At 43.5% G+C, this 27,033-nt stretch overlaps 1 protein-coding gene across 2 annotated transcripts in view; it reads right to left on the bottom strand.

Annotated features, from left to right (window-relative positions):
• Positions 1-9,055: 9,055 nt before the first annotated feature.
• SDK1 (sidekick cell adhesion molecule 1) overlaps positions 9,056-27,033 on the bottom strand; it is a 1,012,418-nt gene continuing 994,440 nt past the window's right edge. For both annotated transcript variants that reach the window (XM_033963079.1, XM_033963080.1), the window contains 3 exons: positions 23,062-23,182; positions 16,863-16,992; positions 9,056-10,011 (listed from right to left, as the gene is read on the bottom strand). In XM_033963079.1, coding sequence (XP_033818970.1) covers positions 9,739-10,011; positions 16,863-16,992; positions 23,062-23,182 — 524 coding nt within the window. In that variant the 3' untranslated portion in view covers positions 9,056-9,738. The remainder of the gene's footprint in view (positions 10,012-16,862; positions 16,993-23,061; positions 23,183-27,033) is intronic.

The raw sequence follows: 27,033 nt of genomic DNA on the forward strand, positions 1-27,033 counted from the left end.
CTTTACTTGAACTTTCTGATGGAGTCAGTTACACCTGCTACATTACTACTGACGGTGGCTACGGCCCCAGATAAAAATTGGCTTATGAAAAATTTCTTCAAACATATGCAGAAAGAATCCCTAGGTTTAAAAGTACAAATGTATCCAGATCTAGCTAGGGACACCCAAAGATGTCAAAAGGAATTTCTTTTATTAAAACCTGGGGTTCTTGCATTGGGGGCAACCTTTTTTCTACGTTTCCCACGTAAATGTGTGGTTCATTTTTCCTCACAAAAATATGTCTTCTTTGAACCGTACCAATTGACTACTTTCCTTTCATTGTCGCGATTGGAGAAGGATAAAGTTACGAGCCTTAAATAGAATTTATAAGAGGTGACTATTTCAACTAGATATCAACCTGACCAGTTGTGCTAGTCTTAGTTAAGGTATTTCCTTATTTGATTATCCCGCTATTTACATTTTGGATCTCTAATATTGGGGACTAGAGCAATTATGGAAAATTTCTTAATTCTACTGTATTTTCTGTGTATTGATTTGATCTTATATTGCTATCTGTACAAGTTTATACTTGAAATGTTAATAAGAAAATGATAAATAATAAATAAAAAAAACCCTAAAAAAACATTAACCGTATTCATGCTTTTGGTTTAATAAATTTAGCCTGTCTGCAGTTTTCTTTGTTTTGGTAAAGTGAAAATGAAAAATATTCCAGTTTTTGAGAGGTGCAATCAGCTGTTCGTGCAAATTTCTCCCTTAATTCTAAGGAATCAAATTCGCTCGCTGACTTGTCTGTGCTATCCAATACCCTACAATCATTCAAAATAAGGGCTAGATTTACTTAAATGATATGGATTTAATATGGAGCAATGCGATTTAATGCATATTATTAACACAAGGCCCATTATTGCCAATGGGATCGATTTACTAAGGATTGAATTCTTAAATTTAGGACCAAAATTTGTCACCTATTTTCAATCAAACATAGAAAGCTGTTGCTCGCGGCTGTCAACAACGTGCTCCACGTGACCCCGTCCGCTTTCCCTCTTGACAACGTTTCCTATGCGCGGCACCTGGAAGTGATGTCAGTGGAAGAGCAAGTTGTTGACCGCTGCGAGCAACTTCAACCAGAGGTATGGAGGAAGGGAGGACGGGGGGTGCGTCCGTGGAGGGGAGGAATGGGAAGAGGCATGGGGGCAGAGAGGTGCCAGCACCCCTACCAACATGGCACCTGGGGCGGACCGCCTACGATGCCACTGCCTAGAGCTGAAAATAATTTTTTCACTGAACTAAGTCCGTCCCTGTTGTCACCCACTTTCTAGGTGCATAATTTAGGTCGTAACTCTTAAGATCAGTCTTTGAGGGGGCCAATCTATAAGTGGGCTTCTCCTTTTAGGCACCCCAGTGCTGCCCAGTGTAGGTCCATGCTATAATGGCATCTGGGCATTCAGATCGGAACTTGCATTGGAATACCCACATGTACTGCGCTTGCAGTTTACCCCAATATTGGTGAGGAGTGAAGCTCATTACGTTCAAAACCAAAAACCCCCAAAACACACAACTTCACCAAATAGTGCTCCAGAAGCAAACCATCAACACATTATAAATATTACATTTTAATGTATCAGAAGGAAAATCCTCAGGAATCTAATGTGCATTTAAACCAGCGCTCTCACAGTAGATTATGATCGACATAAAAACCGTCTGATTATATCAAAAATAGAAGTGCAAAACCATTCAAACTTTTAAATAATGCAATGAAATGTAACTTTCAGTGTTCAGTTGGGTTCATTTCTTGGTCCATTCAATGATGGCCAATGTTTCGCAGTACAAAATACCGCTGCGTCAGGGAATCAGTTCGTTTTTAATGTAATTTCTGTGTGTTTTCTTATTATATTTCTGGTGTAACTGAGGGCTGTTAAGTTATGCTTGGAAGTGGACGACCTGTCCATGCCCCTTCCCCTCCCCGGTGAATATCCTCCTAGCATTTTCACGCTAAGGAGGGAGTTCAATAAGTGCCGCTGAGGTTTGGGCGTTAAAAATAGCGTTTGGTGTGCATCTGGCGCCTAACCAGATTTATGCCGGCTAAAAGCAAGTGGAAACGGCAGTGCCCAACTTAGGCGCACTGCAGGCAAATTCTGTAAATCTGCACGCAACTTTTTGACATGCCGCTGGCCACACCCCCTCTTACAGATACGCGCAATTAAAGTTACGTGCTGTGCTTTATAGAACACTTCACTTCAATCCAAATTTCTAAGGTGCTTCTATGCTGTTCATCTTTTCCATCTTCATACTTAAACACTACATACAATGTTTCACCTTAAGACCTCAGAACCACCACTCCTCCATCCCACTCTATGAGTTGCTTCACGGGGAGATTCATGTGGTAACTCCTCACTGGTCTAGGCTACTTTTTCATGATTTTATTCAATTTGTATGACTTCTTAGTTTTTTTTAAATTTTTATGTTTTTTTACTTATCTTAGTAATGACTTTTTTATCTTCAATAAATTAAGCGGTTGGACCCGACATGTTTGTACAAATAGAAGTGAATGTGTAGGTTGGATGATAGCAGTAATGAGTGGATCCCTGATGAAACATGTCGGGTCCAACCGCTTAATTTATTGAAGGATAAAAAAGCCATTACTAAGATAAGTAAAAAAACATAAAAATTTTAAAAAAACTAATGTCATACAAATTGAATAAAATCATGAAAAAGTAGCCTAGACCGGTGAGGAGTTATCACATGAATCTCCCCGTGAAGCAACACATAGAGTGGGACGGAGGAGTGGTGGTTCTGAGGTCTTAAGGTGAAACATTGAATGTAGTGTTTAAGTATGAAGGTGGAAAAGACGAACAGCATAGAAGCACCTTAGAAATTTGGATTGAAGTGAAGTGTGGACATTTCTGAGGTTATATATTTGCCATCGACGTTTGGTTTGAACAGTGCTTTATAGAACAGCATGCAGTGAGATGTGGTACAAATTTGTTTCCAAGCTCCTCAGTCCATTTATTTGCGTGTGCATTGCTGATGTTCACGCAAAGTGGATCGCAGAAATTTGGGTGCGATACTTAGAATGTGGGGGCAAGCCACTTACAAGCACCATTTCAGGATAGCGTTTAGTTGCCATGCTGCCACTTACAAGGGGTAAGTGTACACTGCGAGAGTGCTGGTAAATGCAGAGACCCCGAACTCACATTAAGGCAGGTTTGTAAATCAAGCCCCTAAACTGTGAATCCTCCAGGGCATGAAACCACATCCTGCACTTGACTTTAGCTTGCTTTGAACAGATAAAGAAATCTAAAACCCAAATCCTAAATCCAGTCCCTATTTTATGACCATGCTAATCACAATACATATTTCTTACATGAGGCGTTCTATCAGGGCTTAATTATGTGTGCTGTGTAAGGTTTATCGAATCATGTGCTACCCATAAAACTGGCAGTATTAGTAAATAAGGAGATCAGAGTCATTTCCTCAGCTAATAAAAGATTGAAATTATTTTGTCTTAGCTCATTAAATCTATGTCCTTGTGACATAAAAATGTGAAAGCAGCAGTGCGCTGAGTAGTTCTTTGCTTATAAATTCATTTTCAAGGACAGTTCAACATACTTTCTGGATCGGCTCTGTCAGTGATTCACAAACCTGTCCCAGGGCAACCCCAGCCAGTCAGGTTTTCAAGATGTCCGCCATGAACAGACATGAGGTAAATCTGCTAACGAAAGAGGCAGCTTATGCAACCTGATTTCATGATCACTCTTCATTGTATATATTATTTAGTACTAAATTGTTGTAAAGTCTTTCCCCTATTTTAATCTGTAATGCGCTCTGAAATATTTGACATTGCGCACACATCAAATTTTAATAAAACTTAAAACTCCCGAAAACCTGAGTGGCTCTGGTTCCCCCAGGACAGGTCGGGAAATCACTAGGCTATACTGCATGTCTCTGGAAAACCTGCTTCCCAGAACCCAAGCTCATAACACAGAACTCTCCGAGACATATTCTTTACAATAAATTATGCAACAATACGAGAACATACTCTGGACATATGATGACATCATGGTTTCAGGCCTGGCAATAGTCCAGTCACTTGTCTTTCACGTGCATTCATAATTCAAACATCTCCAAATATTTTTAAAAGTGGAAAGAATATGTTACCTGAATTTACCTCATGCTTGGATCAGAAAAGGCTGGGCACTAAGGCAGTTTTAATGATCAATGGGAGAATAGGTTTGTAGGGGATGTGATTGTAGCTCGCCTCAGTGATCATCCATGCAAACGCCCATTCCCCCACTGATATTTCAACTTCCCAAGGAAATGGGATAGGTCAACGTGTGATATACTCTCTACTTTAAGAATGCTTTTGAGATGATTGAATTATGAGATCACTTTAAAGATGCATGAATATGCAGTAGCCAAGCTGAAGCCTTGACGATAGGCTCTGCTGCAACCCCATACTAATGCAACCTCTTTTTGTGCAGGGAACTATGGGTAATAATCTCAAGGTTAAAGCCTCTCAAGTTGCCCAACATTCAAATTAAAAATGTCCACTTGAAGGTCAATATTCAGTGTGTAACCACCACAAGAATACAAACAGATAAGTTATTTGCTCTAGGCTGGATCTTCACGCAGCCTTTCCGTTTTAAGTGGGATCACTACGCATGTCATCTCGTTAACCTCATGAATCCTTTTGAATACGAACCTCTTTGTGACCAGAGTAACCTGCTTCTGAAGGCTGGATGTGAGTCACCGCTCCTGTAAGGAAGTACTGCGAAGCCAACAGTAATGCCGCCATGTACTGACCTTGCCTAAAAGAGGCACAGATAGGTGCCAAACCTCCCATGCTGCACGGATCTGCTAACGAGAACCTTCCCAGTATTGCAAGTACATTTGTCCCTTCATAATGCACTCAGCAGACACGACAACTTTCCGATTTATGACTTGGATTGTTTTACACTATGCTTTAGGATCGGATTTAATTTCAGTGGTGCCAAACCAGAGGATCAAGCCAGGGTAAAAAGGCAAAAGCTTAAGAGAATGCTGTGAAACCCATTTCTGTACCTCAGGCTTCCAGCAGAGAGGAAACTGACTGAAACCATTTGTATTTTTCTTTTAACGAGGTTTACCTTTATTCTGAGAAACTATGTTGATTCTCCTGTGTAAAATGCTGAACACTTTTGCAAAGGCACCCATGGACAAAAGAACACCCTTCATAAATCTACCAACAACAAAAAATGCTAAAATTTATGGCAGTCAGTGCTGCAAAATTCTCTCTCTTTTATTCTGCTTGGGAGGTGTTGGGATTTGGCTTTCATTCCCATGGTTTGATTACCTAAAATTGATTTAGCCTGGATAAAAAGTTTCAGGTTCTAGCTACTAGGTCAGGGAAATATTGATTTCTCTTCTTGCTGTGGTTTAAAGCAGCAATACCAATTATATTTCTTAAAATTGAAATCTAATGTGAGATTTATAGTCTGCTTTTTTTTATCCATACAGAATTTAAAATAAATAGTTACCTAATAGCAACTATGCAAAACCATTTTGCAAATCCATGGTTTCCTGGCGGGATCTTATTCCAATCCATGTTTCCTTTATTTTGTTTGGGGGGCTTCCAATCCAGATTCAGGTGTGTCCTTGAGTTGAACTGACTTCTGGTGACCACACAATGAGAGGCTTCTGCCTGTGGTTTTCTTGGCATGATACCAGAGTGGCTTGTCATGGCCTTCTCTACTGTGTTGCTGCAGATCAGCATCGGGGCATAACCCAGACTGGGAATGCTGTCAGAATCAGCCTGGCATTGGACCCAAGGCTATAAGGAGTCCTTAGTATGTTATTAAAGACATGGGGGAAGCCTCTGCTTGCCCTGGTCAGTAGCATTGAATGTTGCTACTATGGGGATTCTGGAATCTTGCCACTCTTTGGGGATTCTGTATGGAATGTTGCTACTCCTTGGGGTTCCGGAATCTTGCTGTTCTTTAGGATTCTGAATGGAATGTTGCCACTCCTTGGGTTTTGGCCAGGTACTAGGGACCTGCATTGGCCACCGTGAGAACGGACTACTGGGCTTGATGGACCATTGGGCTGACCCAGTAAGACTATTTATATTTGATTGGAACCTGGGCTTTCTGGCTCCCAGCTAGCTGCTGCAACCATTGGGCTACACCGAGGTTCCGCCAATGCTTTAGTGCTCCTTCCCTCCTTTCTAGTTATCTTTTTATATAAGTGAGGTTTTTCTCTTAGATTGTGGGCCCGTTTGAGGGACGTTGCAATGCAAGTAAAGCAGATTGAACACAGTGAATGTAACATAGTAACATAGTAGATGATGGCAGATAAAGACCCGAATGGTCCATCCAGTCTGCCCACAGTCTGTAAACTGTAAATCTAAATAAATAAATATATGGCCGAGAACTTTTGCAGTTGAGTTGGAGATTCCTAGCATGCAAATGAAGGGTGAGGCCTTTAGAGTTATGAAGTTGACCTGTTTTTCTTGGGATAGCTGAATAGTCAGTATTTGCTTCACTGAGCTCTTGGCCTAATACAGGGTTGGCCACGGAAAAGTAGCCCACTTCCAATACCGATTCCTGAAAGATGGTGTTCTTCCTGGAACAGCGAAGAGTGATTGTGGAAGCAAGGGGTTATGGCCACCACATTCCCCGGACTTGTCCGCATGCAATTTTTATCTGTTGGGAAATTTAAAGCAGAAAGGCCCGGATTCTGTATAGGGTGCCCGGTCTCGGAAGCGACCTATATAGAATCACCCTAAGCCGCCTAACCACCATGGCTCGCTAACTGGCACCCATTTTACAGGCCCTGGTTAGAGAATCAAATTGTTGCTGAGCTGATCGCGGTAAAGAAATCTCTCTGCTGCAGTCAATTAGTGGCTGCAGCAGGGAACCTCCCCCCCTCCCCCCCCGCAAAGATGGCAAAGGAAGGAGGGATGCCTAGTCCCTCCTGCTGAGACCCTCAAAGACATCCCCCACCCGTGAATGTCAGCGGCAGGAGGATTGCCCAATTCCTCCTGCCAACACTGCCCAAAGACATTCCCCAGCAGAAGGGATGCCCAGTCCCTCCTAACATACGAACATAAGCAATGCCTCCGCTGGGTAAGACCTGAGGTCCATCGTGCCCAGCAGTCCACTTACGCGGCGGCCCAACAGGTCCAGGACCTGTGCAGTAATCCTCTATCTATACCCCTCTATCCCCTTTTCCAGCAGGAAATTGTCCAATCCTTTCTTGAACCCCAGTACCGTACTCTGCCCTATTACGTCCTCTGGAAGCGCATTCCAGGTGTCCACCACACGTTGGGTAAAGAAGAACTTCCTAGTATTCGTTTTGAATCTGTCCCTTTTCAACTTTTCTGAATGCCCTCTTGTTCTTTTATTTTTTGAAAGTTTGAAGAATCTGTCCCTCTCTACTCTCTCTATGCCCTTCATGATCTTGTAAGTCTCTATCATATCCCCTGCCGGAATCCCCCCCAACCCCTGAAAGATTATCGGCAGGAAGGATGCCCAGTCCTTCCTGCCAGAACCCCCTCGAAGGGCAGACCAAATGCTGACCCACCCCAGCCCTCCCGGACCCCAAAATACCAGAGGTTAACTATTCTGAGTGAAAAAATATTTCCTCCTATTGGTTTTAAAAGTGTTGCCCTGTAACTTCATCAAGTGTCCCCCTAATCTTTGTAATTTTTGGCAGAGAGAAAAATCGATCCACTTGTACCCATTCTACACCACTCACGATTTTGCAAACTTCAATCACAGACACTGTACTTGCATGGGATTCTGGAAAAGATCACTAGAGCAGTATGATTCATGATGTGGAAATCAGGCTCGAATGTAGACATAGGCAACGCAGGCTCCAAATGTTGTTAGGCATCATAGCACTGCCATTTTTGCCAAGCCTGATTTGGCCTGCCTTGACCTTTGAGCGTGAAGCTTGCGAGTGACAACATCTGCTCACAGTTCCCTGTTAATGGAAATGAATGCACAAGGAGGGGGCCGATCACTAGAGAGACCTGAGCACGTGCTGGCTTCTTAGGCCCCACAGTGATTTGTCTTCAGGTTGTTATAGAACAAGCAGGCTACCATGACCTCCAGTAGTGATGGGGTGGACCTGGGATGGAAGCAGAAAGGGGACAATCTAGGCAGGAGCTCCCCTGATAGCTCACTCCAGTGGGGACCCCCTTAAGTACCAATTGGTACTGAAACTTTAAATCTGACACTGGTGGCAAGAAATGTGTAAGAGAAGCTGGACACACTAATATGACCCAGGAAAGAAAAAGAAATCATAATAAACCCATAAAACCTGGAATGGTTGTGTTTGTTTTTTGATTGCAAACTACATTAACACTTTTTTTGTTCTGTTTGTATTGCTGCTTTAAAGGACACTAGAAGTAGTGGAAGTGGGGAATTAGATCAGGAAACAGCTGGTGACACGTTATCACAGTTATCAGCAGGTATCGACCTAGCCCAGGGGGAGGCAATTCCGGTCCTTGAAAGCCAGAGCCAGGTCAGGTTTTTAGGCTATCCACAATAAATATGCCTGAGATAGATTTGCATCTCAAAGAGGCAGTTCACGCAAATCCATCTCATACATATTCATGGTAGAGATCCTGAAAAACTGACCTGGCTCCGGCTCTCGAGGACCGGAATTGCCTTCCCCTGACCTAGCATAAAATCTTTAAGGAAGTCATCCACTGAATGATACGAGGAGGTGGTTTTGGAGTGACCACAGATCAGCCTTCAGAGAAACCAAGATGACTCTGGTTCAGATATGGGTTAAAACAGGGGTCTCAAAGTCCCTCCTTGAGGGCCGCAATCCAGTCGGGTTTTCAGGATTTTCCCCAATGAATATGCATGAGATCTATGTGCATGCACTGCTTTCAATGCATATTCAATGGGGAAATCTTGAAAACCCGACTGGATTATGGCCTTCAAGGAGGGACTTTGAGATCCCTGCTTTATCTGAAATCCTTGGGACTAGGGCAGGGGTAGGCAATTCCGGTCCTCGAGAGCCAGAGCCAGGTCAGGTTTTCAGGATATCCACAATGAATATGTATGAGATGGATTTGCATGCATTGCCTCCTTGAGATGCAAATCTATTTCATGCATATTCATTGGGGAAATCCTGAAAACCCAACTGGATTGCGGCCCTCGAGGAGGGACTTTGAGATCCCTTGGTTAAAACTATGCAAATTTACCAGACCCCTGGAGAGGAGGTCTGTGCTAGCAAGAATTCTCCATTTACTTAATCAGAATTCGTCCCTGTTCGCCATTCCCAAAGCACAAACGAATAAACTTTTGGGGTCCTAAAAGTAGATGTGTTCTCAAGATGTCTGAAAAACATTTTGTTGAAGAAATCAGACAACCTGGGGGACGCAGCACTTGGAACTGAGCTGTTTCGCATTATTACAACCAATGCCTTTCTTCATAAAAATTAAAAGAAGAATCATGGCAGCTGCTTCCAAAATTAGTGTTACAAAAAATGTGTTAAAAAACCCTTTGAAAATCAATGATGAGTATTCACAGGCAGTTAAAATCATCTTCTTTTCAGTGTTTCTATAAAATGGGAGCTTTGCTCTGTATTTCAAGAGTTTTAAGGGCTGATTGTCTCCAAAAATAGACTTACTCATGTGTCCTTTACACCCCCAACAGTGATAGGTACCCACAGTTCACTGTACTGATCACACACACACAGTCACTGTGAGGGATCTAATTCGGTCTCTGAAGCTTTGTAGCACTGTCAAACAAATGACGAGAAACCTGTCACTGGAGTCCGAGAGCCAGGGGCTTGTTGCCCTGTCGGAGTGTACACCCCTCCTGTGTTTTGCGTTGTAATGACAGTCTGGAAATAAGGCTCCGTCTCACCCCCTGAGCACTCCTCATAGCCGTATGCCCCACTGTTCCTAATGCCCTTCTGTTGACGCTTCCATGAGTTGTAGTATGTGGGGTCGCTCATGTAATGGTTCACAAACGAATGCTTTGGCATTTCATCCTCGTAGTCAGAATCTGAGGCCTGCAGTTGACAGAAAAACGCCGTTAGCTATAAAGCATCTTTATAGTTTTCGCATTTATGCAACATGGTAGGTCTCAAAGAGATTAAATCTCGCTATTTGGAGTCCTAGTGACAGTAACCATCTGACACTGTGGGAGTAATTCTACAAAGTGGGCATTAACATTTATACAATGACAGAAATACAGAAAAATGAAGGCAGATAAAGACCATGTGGCCTACTCAGGTGCCCATCCATGCTATAAGAACATAAGAATTGCCATACTAGGACAGACCACAGGTCCATCAAGCCCAGTATCCAGTGGCCAACCCAGGACCCAAGTACCTAGCTGGATCCCTTGTAGTAAAACAGATTTTATGCTGCTTATCCTGGAGAACTGTGTCCAGTATTGGTCACCGTATCTTAAGAAGGATATGGCAATACTTGAGAGGGTTCAGAGGAGAGCGACACGAATGATTAAAGGCATAGAAAACCTTTCATACACTGAAAGATTGGAGAGACTGGGGCTCTTCTCCCTGGAAAAGCGGAGACTTAGAGGGGACATGATAGAAACCTACAAGATCATGAAGGGCATAGAGAGAGTAGAGAGGGACAGATTCTTCAAACTTTCAGAACATAAAAGAACAAGAGGGCATTCGGAAAAGCTGAAAGGGGACAGATTCAAAATGAATGCTAAGAAGTTTTTCTTTACCCAGCGTGTTGTGGACATCTGGAATGCGCTTCCAGAGGGCGTAATAGGGCAGAGTACGGTGCAGGGGTTCAAGAAAGGATTGGACAATTTCCTACTGGAAAAAGGGATAGAGGGGTATAGATAGAGGTCCTAGGCACAGGTCCTAGACCTGCTGGGCCACCGCGTGGGCGGACTGCTGGGCACGATGGACCTCTGGTCTGACCCAGTGGAGGCATTTCTTATAAAAAATATATATATATATCCCTTTCATTCCCCCAGAGATCCTATGTACTTGTTCCAAGCTTTCTTGAATTCAGATACAGTTTTCATCTCCACTACCTCTGCCAGGAGGCTAATCCATGAATTCATCACACTTTCCGTAAGAGTATTTCCTTTCACCTTCATCCTATGCCCCCTCAGTTTCAGTTGAAAGAGACTTGGCTTCTGTGCCTTTATGCCACAGAGGTGTTTAAACATCTCTATTATATCATATCTTAACCTCTATCCCCTTTCTTCTAAAGTATACATTTTGAGATCTTTAAGTCTAGGGGACAGTAAGAGGTGAAAGAAAGAGACTGAGTATATGATCAGATTAAGGTGAGTGGTATATCAAGTTTATAATAAACATATAAACATATCAAGAATAGAAGTAAAAATGAAGCAGGGTATGGAAGCAGCAAGAAGAGGGCAATAGAGAGAGAGAGGGAGAGGAGAGATCAAGGATAAGGTGGTAAGAGAGAAACAGTAAGAATGAAGGAGAGGGGACAGGACAACGAGAGGGAGTGAGGAGAAGGAGAATGTAAGTGGGGACAGAGGAGATAATAAGAATAGGAATGGGTGAGTAAGAGGAAAGGAAGAAGAGTGGGAAGAGAGAAAAGCATACGATGGGGGAAGGAAGAGGGAGCAGAAGGTATCTGAGAGGAAGCAAGGGAAAGAGTGAGGAGAAAAGAGTTCTGGAATTAATAGGAAATGGAAAAGATCCTGAACTGGAGGGGGGGGGGGGGGGGGTTGGAACTGTGGATGGAGAGCAAACAGTTAGAAGAGAAAGTGAGAATAAAGTAGAAAGGATCAAAGAAAGAGGAAAAAGGGACAGAACTGAAAATGAAAAGAAAAAGGAAGGAGGATGCCAGAGAGAGAGAGAACAAAAAGAATAGACAGAAATGCAAAGAATGAAAAAGGATGCTGACCTCCCTCCAGCAAAAAAAAAAAAAAAAAAAAAATCAAGCAAGAGACACTAAAGAAATATTAGGTTCTTACCTCGCTAATTTTCTTCCTTGTTTATGTGTCTTATAGTCCTGATTAGAGAATGATGCGGGGAAAAAATTTGTTCCCGTCCCCGCAGATTCTGTCCGTCCCCTCCCCATAGACTCTGTCTGATCCCATCCACACAAGTCTTGAATAGCTATTTTGTATTGAAATCATTTCATTAAAGTATAAAAAAGAACACTATACTGTACCACTGTCATTTTATAAATCACAAATACAGAAAAAGGATTAACAAAACCCATCTCCCCTCACAACATCCCCTCCACTATCAGGAAAACGTAATGCTATATAGAAAATTCATCCTAACAGAATATCTCAGTCACATACACAGAACACACATGCCAAATACATAATAACCGACCAAAAATGATAAACAGAAATTCAACCAAAATCCCAAGAAGCCCCACCTTCCATATAGTACAACACCAAAGAAATCAAAAGATTCACTTCCCTCCTATACTATGCAAAATATAAAGATCACACATGCCAGGGATAGTGTTAGGCCAAGGAGTGAAATTAGAGCAACTGCCCCCTGGATAGAGAAAACCCTGAGCCTGCTGGTAGAGGGCTTTGGGGTCCCCTCCCAAATTTCTGCCCTGGGCCCTACAGCACTGGCAGGATAAACATTTCAGTTCTTATATATTCTAATTACAAAACAGAAAAAAAAATATTTTCTACCTTTTGTTGTCTGTCATTATTCAAATCATGTTGGTCCCATGCTCTGGTTTCTGTTTGTCTTCTGATAACTCGCTTGCCAGGGTCTCCTGCCCATTTGACGTTTTCTTCTTTCTCCATGCTCACCATCCATCTTCCATCTCTATCCTTCCCTTTCTTACCTCGGTCTGGCATCTTTTCTTTTTTTTATTTCCATCCCCACAGTCCAGCATTTCTCTAATGATCACTCCCCCCCATCTGTGCTCCTCTCCTCCATGGGATCTGATAAAGCCCAAAGAATGAAAGAGCGGCTGCAGCGACAGATCCCACTAACCCCAGATCCACCATCTCTCCTTTTCTCAACTATCCTTTCATTTAACATCTATTACTTCTTTCTCACCGCCCTAGGGTCTATCATCTCTCCCTTTCTCTTCCCAACTGCCCTCCTATCCAGTATCTCTATCCCCCTCCCTGCACACTATATGCTTACTTTCTTGTAGATGTGTCTAATAGTCCTGATTAGAGAATGACATGGGGAAAAAATTTGTCCCCGCAAACTCTGTCTCCGTCCCCTCCCCATCCCTGTGGACTCTGTGCAACTTCTCTTCCTTTCTTTTCCCTCCCTCCTTCCCATTGTTTACCATCTCTCTCCTTCTCCTCTTTTTCAGACCCATTATTTCTTCCCCTTCACCTGTCCCCCTCAGTCTGGCATATGCCCCCTCTCTTTGGACCACTCTCCCTCCATGTACTTCACCAGGGAGCCCCCCAAAGGCCAGCATGCTTCCCCTTCTCTCCACCATCATCCGCCATCCCCCTGGTCTCACTTTAATTAAGGCCTGCAGAGGATCACCGATGCACTTTCCCTCTGCTGCAGTCTGCCCCATACCAAAACAGGATGTTAGGTCAGAAGAGGGCGGGACTGTGGCAGAGGGAAAATGTACCAGCAATTCTCCACAAGCCGTAATTAGTTTTTAAAGTGAGACCAGGATGCGAATCGGGCAGCACTAGCTCGCGGGTTCAGACGGCTTCCCTCCCTCTTCTCTGCCACTGGCACAAACCTTGCAGAACGAGCCATTGAACACAGGCTTGCTCAACGATGCTCGTGTTCTTCCCTCTGCCGGGCTCCTCCTTATGATGCAATTTCCTGGAAGAGGGAAAGCCGTGAGCACCGTCCAGCACACCTGTGTAGAGATTGGCTCGCTCTACAAGGTGTGTGCCAGTGGCAGGGAGGGAAGGAAGCCGGCTGGAGCCACTGGACCCACGAACGATGGGGGCTGGGCTGGAGCCACCAGACCCATGAAGGAGGGCCTGGAGCTGCTGGACCCGCAATGGTGGGATATCGGGGAGCTGTGGTGGTTCCCTGCGGGAACAAAGCTTTTTACTGTTCCGCAGAGCGGTGAAAAGGTTTGTCCCCATGCTGGCGGTGAACATATATAAATTTTGCCCATTTATGAAGGTAGTTGCCATTTTAATACATCTAAACATTGAGGCCTTAGACGTCAACCTCCCTTTCTTAGCATGACTCATTAGAACAAAAAGGTGAAGTGATACATGAAATGCATTGGTAACTTTGATCTATGAGAATGACTCAATTATAGCATAGGCCAAGGGGGAAACATGTACAAGAGTCCCTTCTCCAGCCAAGGCTGGACTAACACGTCCAACCCTGTGCTTCCGGGCTCGTATCTTCGGCAGTAAAGTGAGCAGCCTTTGTGTTTACTGTTGAGGCCATCAGATCCATCTGTGTTCGCCCCCACTGCTGAACAATGGTGTTGAATGCGTGGGAGGACAGTGACCAAACCACAGGTGAGAGTCTGCTGACTGAGAAAGTCGGCCTGCACATTTTCCACTCCTGCTACATGCGCCGCCATGAGAGCCTGCAAATGAGCTTCTGCCCACCAAAAGAGGAGTTGAACTTCTAGGTGTAATGGGGGTGCTTCTGGTGCCTCCTTGCTTGTTTACATAGGCTACCGCATTGGCCAAGAAAACTCTGACTGCCTTGCCTTCCAGAAACTTCTTCAGGGCCTTCAGTGCTAGCCGAATGGCTGAGTTCTAGGCGATTTATGGACCACTTTTGCTGAGCTATTGACCAACGACCGTGAACTGGGTATCTGTTGCAATGACCCCCCCCCAACCATAAAGGCTGCATCAGTCGTTAGTATCTCCCAGGAGGAAATGCAAAGAGGCATGCCCCTTGAGAGGGAAGTTGTCTGCAAATTCCTCCGCAGGCTGTCCCTCATTTTCAGTAACCATGGAAGTGGTTGCTGAAGCAAGTCCATCTGAAGGAACCAGCAAGAGAGGAGATAGTGGATGCTGGGGATGGACCATTTGGTCTTTACCTGCCATAAGGGAAGTGGTGTGGTGCAGTGGTTAAAGCTAGAGGCTGTGGGTTCAAACCCATGCTACTCTTTGTGACTTTGGGCAAGTCACTGAAACATCCCATTGTCCCTGGTGCATTCGACTGTGAACCCACAAGGACAGACAGGGAAAAATGGTATAGGAAATTAATTAATTCAATCAATCATGTTTCTATAACCTCACAATTTTAATTCATTTTCTACCCTGTTGTTCCCAAAGAGCTCAGAACAGGTTACTGGTTAAACATACATCATTTTAGTACACGTTTTTATCTTAACTTGACACATAATAGGGGGTTTAATATTAATATACATAATATACAGTTTACTGGTTACAATTTGCCATAGTTTTCAGTACAAGTTTTACTCTAATTTACAGATTTAAAGAGCCTTAGCCTATACGGAGAGGAAGAGATAACGGATGCTGTGGATGGGCAGACTGGATGGGCCATTTGGCCTTTAGCTGCCACTCTGCTTCTATGTTTCCATATAGCTAAAAGCTTGAACATGGTCAAGTAGTCTACCCACTGCAGCATGCATTTGCATAATATACTTTAAAGGACCCCAAGCGCAATCTATCATCAGAAATATTTTCCTGGATAAATACAAATTCCACACCAGTTCAGCATGGAAATGGTTCTATAATGTTTTTTTTTTTTTAATCCTCAGTAATGTAAAAAGATAAAATGTATTTCTCTGAAGAAGCCTGAGAGGCAAATTCCTGATAAAACATTACTGGTTGTCACAGGCACTCTATGAGAGCACCGTGCTGAAGAGAATTAAATACAGAGAGCAGAGCAGATGAAAGAAGCAGAGAAAGACAGATAAAAATGTTCAGAACTTCACAGAACCAACAATGTACACAAACCGGCTCTTTCCAAGATGATCAAAAGCTGACAGCCACTAACAGGAAGCCAGTGGCAGCCCATTAACACCCTCTTCCCTCGAAGAGCTCCTTCCAGTGCCAGAGTATACAGCACTTCTGATCATCAAATCAGGGCATATAAAAGCAGTGCCTTCTTTTTTTCTATGAATAGGCAATGCACAATGGAGAGAAATGGAAAAATATTTATTTTCAAGATTTGGAGCTATAACTCATGGAGAGCAGAAGGAAGCAAATGGAAAAGTCACATATACTCACTAATGTCTGAACAGTATGCTTTAAGTCATAAGGATAGCCTTACAATGGTCCATCAAGCCCAGTAGCCCGTTCTCACGGTGGCCTATCCAGGTCACTAGTACCTGGCCAAAACCCAAGGTGTAGCAATATTCTATGCTACCGATATAGGGCAAGCAGTGGCTTCCCCCATGTCTTCCTCAATAACAGACTATGGACTTTTCCTCCAGGAACTTGTCCAAACCTTTAGTTCTTCACCAGCAGCAACTCATACTTGTTGTTTGCGCAGCCCCAAGCCTTGCCTCTGACACAACTTCCTGGTCTCGCAAACAGCTGTGTCAGAGGAAAGGCTTGGGGCCAGAGCAAGCAGTAGGTATGAGTCACTGCTCACTGCCAGCAAAAAACGGAATGATTTGAAAGTTACTGGGGGGTGGGGGAGAGTGGAGTTAGGAGACCCCCGAATGTCTGGGGGAGGGGAAGGAGAAATGCTTGGAGTCTTCATCTGGCAGGACTTGGGGATCCCTGCTAGCCACAGGTGCTGGGTGGGTCTGTGCCCACCCATGGCTACACCACTGACTTGCCCCAAGTTTCAAAACTAACCCCCCATCCCCACAAATAATGTTCACCCAGCAAAGAGATGGTGAGACACTTGCTTGATGACCTGGTGAGGCAGAAACAGAAAGGAATGTGGCTACCCGTCATTGGGAGAGGTTGTTTTTACTGGCAGATGGTAGAGAAACTGAATGACATTATATTACGTGACATATCTTCTTGGATGGCAGAACTCACCTCGGATTCTGATAGTTCTATTGGCTTCTCGGTCAGCATAGTGCTCTCAGTTAGCGCCGCTCCGTTGTATGTTTTGCAGATATCTTCATCAGAGTAGTGCAGGCCACCAGGACTCGGACGAGGAGGGGATCTGTGCGAAGTGCAAAAAGTCGTAGTGAATGAACTGATAAATTTCAATGGCCCAAAACTCTTCAGAGCTCTGACTCCATTTTCCTTTTATTTTAAAAGAATATTGTATTATGGCCTATGTAAAAACAAGCAAATGGTGTATCCTCCCTCCCTTTATCCCTCTTTCTTGGAATTCCTCAAACCCTAATACCACCAGATCCTCCCACAAATTAAAACTATCCTTCCCCTCGCTAAAAGGCATTTCCCACACAGGAAAGCTAGGGACCTCCCTCCACTTCAAAATCACTGAGCTCTGGAACAACCTTACCTCCCCTCTTCGGAACTTGAGCTCTCTCCAAGTTTTCCGCAAACATCTGAAAACCTGGCTTTTCTCAAAAAATGTAAGTCTCCCTTCAACTTAGGAATCAAGGAAACTCTTATATCTTGGCATCCCAAGTCCTCTAAATTTTCTTCACACTTCTACCTCTAACCCTCTGTTGTAGTTCCTTCCTATTTCTCCTACTGTAAACCGCGTCGAGCTCTACGAACGTGGAGATGATGCGGTATACAAACCTAAGGATTAGATTAGATTAGAACATATGGACATGTGGAGAATCCAGCTGAATTCCTCTGTCATCTGTTTCTATTTACTGAAATAAGAATATACGTAGGGGCTGATACTCAAAGCTTGCTAAGCAGGTAAGAATATAAGTGGGTAAATTTGCTTTATTATCTCCAGCCACGTTTTCAGTTGTATTTACCAGCTAATGTGGAAGGAGACTCTTCTGTTAAATTTACCTACTCAAAATCAGAGTGGGTGGAAAGTTTTAGAGCTGGACTTGTGTGGGCAATTTATTCAGCTTGCCGTGAATGCTGTGTTAACTTGATAAATTTAAAAAAAAGTCACCCAGGGATGACCTTGAATCTGTTCAGCTTGCGGTTTTACCCATACCAATTTAGCCCACTCGAAAAGCCGGATACACTTCTCCCTCCGTATTCGCTGTGATAGGCGATTAAGAGAAGCGCAAATACAGAAAAACCGCAAATAACTTTTTCGTATGTCACTCGCTGTTTTCTATTAAAAACCATTGTGAATAGGATGAAACCGCGAATAACATGGTGGGAGACCTGGTCTATTCCTGAAGGAGAGGTAACACACGGTAAAGAAAGTGATGGGAATCAGCAATTTTCTCTGTAAATGCTTGGAATCAGCGATTTCTTTAGGCAAGTTGATGTAATTTGGCGGGGAGGAGCCAGCCAACTAAAAACCGTGAATAATTGAAACCGCAATTGCTGAAACCGCGAATACGGAGGGAGAAGTTTATTTATCAGCCATGATCTCTGTGACTAAAATCGTTTTTATAAGAAACTGCCAGGAATTTGTAAAATATCCTACATTTTTTTTTTTCTGAAACCCTTGTCTTTCATATTTTCCCAATTTGGCAGCTTTCTCCCTTACCCCTTTATCATGTTAGCAAACTCCTTCCCAAGAAAGTCTGCTAGAAATACAAACTTGTAGAAGGAAATTAACTACAGGGAGCATCAGTTCAAGACGACTAGACCTCATTGAAGCATAGTTATTTTATTTGCAAAAACTGGCATACAAAGGTATCTTGGCATGCTGGCTTTCCCCAAATTCTGAATTAGTGAGTATTGCAGCCGTTTATTAGTTCAGAAGCTGAATAAACCTTCACAAACAGCAACCTTTGCGTGGTGACAGAGAAGTCTCCAAATCCAGGCTGATACTAAGTCAGAACGCAGGCAAAGCCCACTTACAAGGTGGGGCTTCAGGACTAGTAGACACATCGAGTACCTCATTTTTCTTTCTAGTGCCTGAGTCTAGGACAGGCCCACTGAGCTGGTATTCAAAATGCAGGACCCGAAAGTGGCATCTTTCCTGACTGCTGCGTCTACTCTATAGAACCTGGTAAAGGTACGAAGAGTAGACCATGTAGCTGCTCTACAGATTTCCTCGGGCAAAACCACTCATCTCTGTCCATGAGGTAGCAACTCCTCTTGATACAGGGGTAGGAAGGCCTGAGGGGTCCATCCTTATTGATTTTAAGTAAAATTGAGTGGTTTTGAGAGAGATGGAGGCATTAGAAAAAAAGACTGTTTAAAATCCAGGATGGCCACTGCCAGTAAAACAACCCTTGGGGACTCCCATGAAGTACAAAAAAATGCAGAGAAAGGGGTTTTAGAGGTAGAGGACCTTGGCTATGGCTGCAGAAACGTTCAAATTTAACTTTTGCAGACCGCCCCCTCTGATTTTCCCCATAGGCTATAATAACCTTACCGACTGTGCCATGTGCCTGCCTGCTTCAGCTTAGGAGTGCAGATGGAACAAATGGAGAAGAACTCTGCCTCACAGGTGATACAAACTTGTTGACAGACAGATGTCGGACTGAGCTTCAATCCCCAGAAAACCTCAGGTCATGAAGGGGGAGAAGATTATGCAGCTGGCCCACTATTAAGCCCAGCCATGCCGGGACGGAGCAGCTATGCAGGGGATGGCCCCTGAGCTCTCAAAAATACAAAAGCAGGCTGGCTAGCTAGGTGTCCCTGAGGGCTGATCCTGCGAGCAACAGATTTCCGCATGAGTCTGCATCTTCTCCCAGGCAGAGGTCTCAACAAGTGAGAACCTCTAGTCACTGAGCCTCCAACCAAACACTAAGAAAAAATACCCCAAAACAATAAAACCGCAGAGCAGAAACACTTCTGAGCAACTTGCTTGCAGAAAAAATTCTGAGGGGGCAGGAGCAGCTTCCTGGGAAGGAGGCGGAGTTCAAAGATGATTGATAGCATTCTGCAAGCAACTTGCGGGTTCAGATGCATAACCCAGTGTTCAGGACTGCTAAACACAATTGCACTATCCAGTTAGGTGCCTCTGAGTATCATGCTGAGACCTCTAAAAGATGCACAAACAAAAAGGGCTTGCCTAGGCCCTAGGGCTGGGGTAGGGAACTTCGGTCCATGAGAGCCGTATTCCAGTCGGGTTTTCAGGATTTCCTCAATGAATATGCATGAGATCTATGTGCATGCACTGCTTTCAATGCATATTCACTGGGGAAATCTTGAAAACTCGACTGGAATACGGCTCTCGAGGACCGGAGTTCCCTACCCCTGCCCTAGGGGATTGTTTTTGTATCTTTTAAGGATCTTTTCCCTTTTGGGGGGCTTTACTGTTGTTATTTTGAGACCTGATCAGTGGCACTTAGCAGGATTATTTCTGCGGAACATACTTTTTTGCTTCTAGTCCTGCTCAGTTAATTCCTTTGAAATACTGATTCCTCAGTTGATAGCTGCGGCTTAAGCTCACAACCGATGATCATTCTATTTCTTGATTTGCCCCTAACTTGCCAGGCTAAAGATTAGAAGAAGATTTAGGTCTGCCTGCTTGGAATGCTCACTGACAGCTAGATAATAAGAAATAACCAACGAAAAAAGATGTACTATTCTTCTTCAGTGTTGGAAGCTTCAAGTTCTCAAAGATAATTGTTTCGCATTTGGAGAATTTCACTTTGGAGAATAGTGAGCTAATAGCTGTGGATAATTCAACTACAGCAAAGTGTAAAAAAAAATGTGCTAGTATTTTCTGTGGGAAAAGTACATGAAGTGAATTTGATTGCATAATTGATGATGGCTACAGTGAATTGTCTCGACAGTTTAGAACTGAACAGGTTGTACTCTTTTGTTCCAGTAGAAACAGAGAATATGGATTTACGCCTAGTAAAGCTTAGACTTACACCTTGTCCGTGTTCCTCATGACTCATTAAATCAGCAAGACCCTGTCTTCTGCCTTGTCCTAAGCCAGGGGTAGGCAATTCCAGTCCTCGAGAGCTGGAGCCAGGTCAGGTTTTCAGGATATCCACAATAAATATGCATGGGATAGATTTGCATCTCAAGGAGGCAGTGCATGCAAATCCATCTTATGCATATTCATTGTGGATATCCTGAAAACCTGACCTGGCTCTGGCTCTTGAGGACCGGAATTGCCTACCCCTGTCCTAAGCAAATAGTTAATGCACTCCACTGGAGACAACAAATACAGTCAAACAACAGTATCTTCATTCAAAGCTAGGCTGGGAAACTTTGTCAGTCCTATGTTTTCAAGTTGGTAGAGATTTGGAATGGACTTCCTGGTCTAATTAGAATGATAGACCAATTGCAATTATTTTGGAAAACCTTAAAAACCCTGCTATTCTCACAATATCTAATTAGATTACCTGCAGAACCTACTAATTGTTAACATTGCAAGAGTTCCTTCTATGATAGACTAAACTAATTTTTATTATCATTTATTTCTCCTTATTTTATGTATATTCTAGTCTCTTGACTTCTTGTAAACCGAGTTGAGCTCCGATGAGAGATGACCCTGTATATAAACTGATGGCTAGATTAGATTAGATATACAGTTAAATATTCAGGCCCCGAACCACAACGTTCTGACACCACGGTAAAAAATACCATGGTGCGAGTGAATTTTCTTTACTGGCTGATGCTCACCTTAATTTTTTGCAGTAAGTAAATTAAAAAATTATTAAATAAATCAACAAGGTTTTTAGACCGATGATAAAAATCATACCTCCAGTAAGACTCTCTCACTGGAGGGTGAGGTTTGGGTGTTTGAGGTCTTTTCCTTGTTTTTGATAAACACACATATATGAACTTTCTCTCACCTTTTTTTGAAACAAAACAATGCATGTAATTTTTAGGAGCACCTATGATCCTTCCACACCATGCCCCCTTTTCAAATTTGCGTACTGCAACGGGCGCTTACTTTTTATAGAATCACACTTTGTGAGTTGTGCATGTAACTTTCTCAAACTCAACAAACTGAAGACCAAGGTCCTCTGGTTTGGAAACTATAACTCTTTGCCATATATGGAATTGGTGTTGATAACCGGAGAGAAACTCAAGATTGAGAGAACATCAAAGGTGTTGGGTGTAATCATGGACTCAGATAGTATCTTTACTGACTGGATTAAATCTTTAGTCAGAAAATCCTTCTTCGGACTAAGACAGTTAAGAGCAATTAGATCAGCTCTGCGACAGGATAGCTTCAGCACAATAATGCAATCAGTCCTACTTCTGTAATTAGACTATTGCAATTCCTTGCATTGTGATATTACTTAAAAAAAATGCGGGAGATTACAACTACTCCAAAATACGGCTGCCAGACTAACCTTCCGATAAAGCAAATTTGAGAGGGTTACCCCGCTTTTAAGGGAATTACATTGGCTACCTGTAAGAAAAAGAATTCAACATACAATTGCATGCATGGTCCACAAAACCCATTTATGGGGATAATTCCATATGGCTAATCTCTGACATCACTATTACAACCTCATTCTTCAACTCAAGATCAACGCAACGCTTAAAGCTAGCTTTCCCTTCACCCTTCCGTGTACACCAAGAGAAATATGAATCCGCTTTCACATTCCAAGGCCCCAAGATTTGGAATGGCCTCCCACAACACCTGCACGAGCCAGACACATATTACCACTTTAGGAGAATGTTAAAGACTCATCTCTTCTCTTCAGACCTATGATCCGTAATGCAGAGATATTTCTAAACTAATAATTCATAATGCAAAGACATTCTGATTCCTAGACCACCGATTAGAAATCTTGTGGTAAACTGCATTGAATCCCTGCCAAAACTTATGGTATAGAAGAAAATGTATGGTATGGTATCAGTTATGAGGTGTTAATTACCAATTATCAGTGCCAATTAATCAATTAAGCTGAGCATTCAAATTGGCTGTGTGTGCAATTTAAGGCACCATCTACAGAATTTGGGTGATTATGTTAAATTGTAAGGTGCTATACTTCGGCTTGAGCACTGTAATCAAAATTTGAACAATAAAGCATACCAAAATCAAGCCTGGTATTTTGGAATCCTTTTTGTACAACACTGAAGGGGTCATTTAATAATGATAAGTGCATACTAACCCTGTTATCACGCGTCATCTCCCACAGGGCCTCCGATAATGTTTGTTAGTGTAAATGACTCCGAGTGTGTCACTGTTCTGTTTTGAGGGTGAGAAGGAAAGAGAAAGGTCCAAAAAAAGAAGTCTTTCTGCTCCTACCTGGTCCCATTCTTCCTAGAGAAGGTGTTCTTTAGGTTAACGTGTCGGCTATTTAGTTCCAGAGCAGTGAAGCCTCCATTATCCAACGTCACAGTCTCTTCCACATTCAGTATGGCTTTACCTGGAGACCGGTGAGAATAAGATGGTTATCAGTATTGGTGCACGCTGAATGGTACTCACCAGAAAGGAAGGCAGGGACCACCAAAAATACACCCCCTCCCTTCCACATCTGCTCATTCTTTAAAGCAGGTCCTGTTTCCAGGGAGGAGAATGACAAAGCAGCTCTGCACTTCAAAGCCTGCCATAAGAACGCCTGTGATTTCTTCTTTTTATTTCTTTCTGTGTGAGAAGATGAAGCAGATAGAAAGAGAAAACCAAGAGCAGGTTGAATAAAAAGAGAATGAAAAAAAAAAAAGAGAACAGATAAGTGGAGCAAAAGAGCATAGGTCAGTGAATGAAGAAAGAATGAGAGAAAGAGGAAAAGATAATCTGCCTGATATTCAGCACTATTTAGCCGGAAAAGGAACAGCTCCCATTAATATTCAGCGGGAGATAGTTTGCTATTAGAGAATGACACGGAGACAAATTTTTCCCTGCAGGAACTCATTTTCCCATCCCGGCAAGTTCTTTCCTGTCCCTGCCCCATTCCTGCAAGCTCCGCCCTCATCTGCACAAGCCTCAAACCCTTTAAAATCCTAAGTAGCAGCATTCTAGAGCTCAGACTATGATGTCATAATGCCTTATTCCACCAATGCCTAAGCTCCGTCCTCATCTGTACCTGCCTCAAACACTTTAAAATCATAAGTGTTCAAGGTCTGTGCAGTTAATGCAAAGCTTACAGGAATGGGGCAGGGACAGGGACCGCGACACAACTTGCGGGGACGGGATAGGGAAATGGAGTTACTGCGGGGATGGGAAAAAATTGGTCCCCATGTCATTCTCTACTTGCTACCTCCTGCTGAATATCCCGGTCAGTGGCTAGTATAGTTACCGGCGACATTAGTCAGCACCGATATTCATGGGCTGACTGGCTAAGTTTTTCGGGCAGATAGAACCGCGTAAAAAGCAGCTCTATATTTGGCCGCAATGACTTAGTCAGTCAGTCAATGAATATCGGCTCGGCTGGCTATGTCAAATGTGGCAAAAAAATAGACTGGAAATTCAATGCTGGTCGCTGGATACGGCCGTGGCATTGAATTTTTAGTTTTGCCGCTGACCGAAGAAGAAAGCTGGGCTGGCCACCCCCCTCCCCCCTTGGTCTGAAAATCAGCCCTGATGAAACCAGAGCAGGAGACTTTTCAATGCATTATAGAAATTCTGTTCATACAGAAAGAATCATCTGTTGCACAGCTTCACTCAAAATGCTGACTGACAGTTCCATATACACGAAGTAACAGGTTCAATATTCCTTTGAGAGCTCTTTCCTTAGAGTGAGACGAGCATGCAGAGAGCATTTCAAAGCATACTTTTTATAAGACTCTACAAGAGCATTAGCCAAAATATTCAGTAGGAACCAATCTAATCTATACTACACACTTATTCCAAAAAAATACATGACCAAAAACACTATAGGCTCCTTTTACTAAGGTGCGTTAGGGCATTAACACGCAAAACAGCGAGTGCTGAATTGCCACGTGCGCTAGACCTTAACGTCAGCATTGAGCTGGCATTAGTTCTAGCCGTGTAGCGTGCGGTAATATCCCGCGTGCGCTAAAAACGCTAGAGCACCTTAGTAAAAGGAGCCCTATGGTCCAGATGAAAATGGAGAGATGAATTGAAAAAAGGGAGAACGCTGCTCCCCAGGGTTTACTGAAGATTGTTATATCATATTTAATATGGTCAGACAACAGAGTAAAATACATAATGCAGTCAATGATAATTTCCATCTTTTAAGAAGGTAAATTCTGAGGGGACAAGATGAAGTTGGCATAAAAGCACATACAGTCAAACCTGGTCACTACACTCCCAAAGCGTCAGAGAGAGAAGAACCATCGGCTCAGTTGTGATGTGTGTACAGTGCTCCCCCGAAATTCACGGGGGTTCCGTTCCAGGAGCCCCCCGTGAATTTTGCAAAACCACGAATACGGTTTTTAGGCAGGGGAGACAGGAGAGGGCAGCTGGAGTGCCGGCAGGTGAAGGAAATCATTCGCGGTCTGCTCCGACCGCCTCTTCCTGTAGTAAAGTCGGGCTGCACCAATCAGGAGCTGCTTTGACACGCAGCTCCCGATTGGTGTAGCCTGACTTTACTACAGGAAGAGGCAGTCGGAGCAGACTGCGAATGACCAGGTCCGCGATTCGCAAACCACGAATTCGCTGGGGAACACTGTACAGTGCTCCCAATTCAGGAAAAAAAAAATTCGATTCAATTCAGCCTATTGAATCAATTTTTCGATTCAATTTTCCTGCCCAATTGGGTGTCTTTTTCAAACATCCTGGTGGGTTTATTTTATAGCCTCTTCACCCCTTTTGCCTTCTCCTAACCACACTGGCACTGTGGTGTAAACAAAATAAACAAACAAAAAAGACTTTTCGTCTCTCTGTTAAATCCTAGCTCACATTCGTGGTCTAACACCAGCTCTGGCAGGGTACACATTTCAAATCTGACATATTGTAATCACAAAACAGAAAATAAAATTAGTTTTTCTACCTTTTGTTGTCTGGTCATTATTCAAATCATTTTGGTTCCAGGCTCTGCAACAAATGTCTTCTGATAACTCGCTTGCCAGGGTCTCTTGCCCATTTGTCGTTTTCTTCTTTCTCCATGCTAACCATCCATCTTCCATCTCTGTCCTCTCCTTCCGTTTCCCTTCCCTCCCCCGGAGGTCTGGCATATTTCCTTTTTTCGTCTCTATTCCCATAGCTGCAGCGATGGACTCCACCATCCAAAGATCCACCATCTCTCCTTTTCTCAACTACCCTTTCATCTAGCACCTCTCCCTCCTTCCCCAGCATCTCTCTCTTCCTAACTACCCTCCTATCCAGTATCTCTATCTCCGCCCACCATCCCTTGTGTCCAACGTCTTTCCCTTTCTGTTCCTTCCTTCCCTAAATCCCATTGTCTACCATCTCTCTCCCTCTCCTGTTTTTAGATCCATTATTTCTTCTATCCCTCCCCCATCTCCCCTGTCCATGATCTCCCCCAAATTTCTCTCTCCCTCCCCCAAGTCCATTTCCCCTCTCCATGATCTCCTCCAAATCCATCTCCCCCTCCACCATCCATCTTCCCCCTCCACCAAGTTCATTTCTCCCATCCATCTTCTCCCCATTTCTTCTTCTCCAGTCCACCAACTCCCCCAAGTCCATCTCCCCTCTCCCCATCTACCTTTATTCTGACGTTACAACATGTTGCCAGTGGCAGTAGTAATTTAGCAATCTACTCCTGCCACCACTCCTTGCATCTTCTCTCCACTGTGGCCCACCCTCAGTGAAAACTTCCTGTTTCCGCTTGGGTGGCCGAATGGAGAGAAGATGCCCATAGTTGCGGCAAGGTAGTTAATCGCATTCGCTATCGCCGCTTTTGCCTGGCTGGGGAAGCGAAGAGAAATATTTCCGGCTGGGGAGGAGAAAGCCTTGCTGCCACCGATCTGCCCGCAGAGGTCCGTCCGGGCTTTCCCTCTGCCAACTGAGTCCTTGCTGCTGATGTAACTTCCGGTTTCGCAAAACTGGAAGTTACATTAGATGGAAGGACTCTGGTGGCAGAGGGAAAGCCCAAACAGGTCTCTAGCAAGGGGGCCGACAGATTGGTAAGTTCGATTTTTTGCCAAAACAAATTGATTCACCAGATGTGAATTGTGAATCGATTTGAATCGCAAATCGGGCAGCACTAATATGTACTTGTCTTGCAAAACACTTGCAAACTAAGTTACTTGCAATCAAAGGTTTTACTGTATATGTCTGAGCCTTTTTCTGTCCTGGATTCCTGTCTCATTTAAGATGGTTAAAGGGAAAGGGAAGGCTAGAATTTATCTGTCC

This window comes from Geotrypetes seraphini, chromosome 11 (genome assembly GCF_902459505.1).
Source record: "Geotrypetes seraphini chromosome 11, aGeoSer1.1, whole genome shotgun sequence".
In the NCBI taxonomy this organism is placed as follows: domain Eukaryota; kingdom Metazoa; phylum Chordata; class Amphibia; order Gymnophiona; family Dermophiidae; genus Geotrypetes; species Geotrypetes seraphini.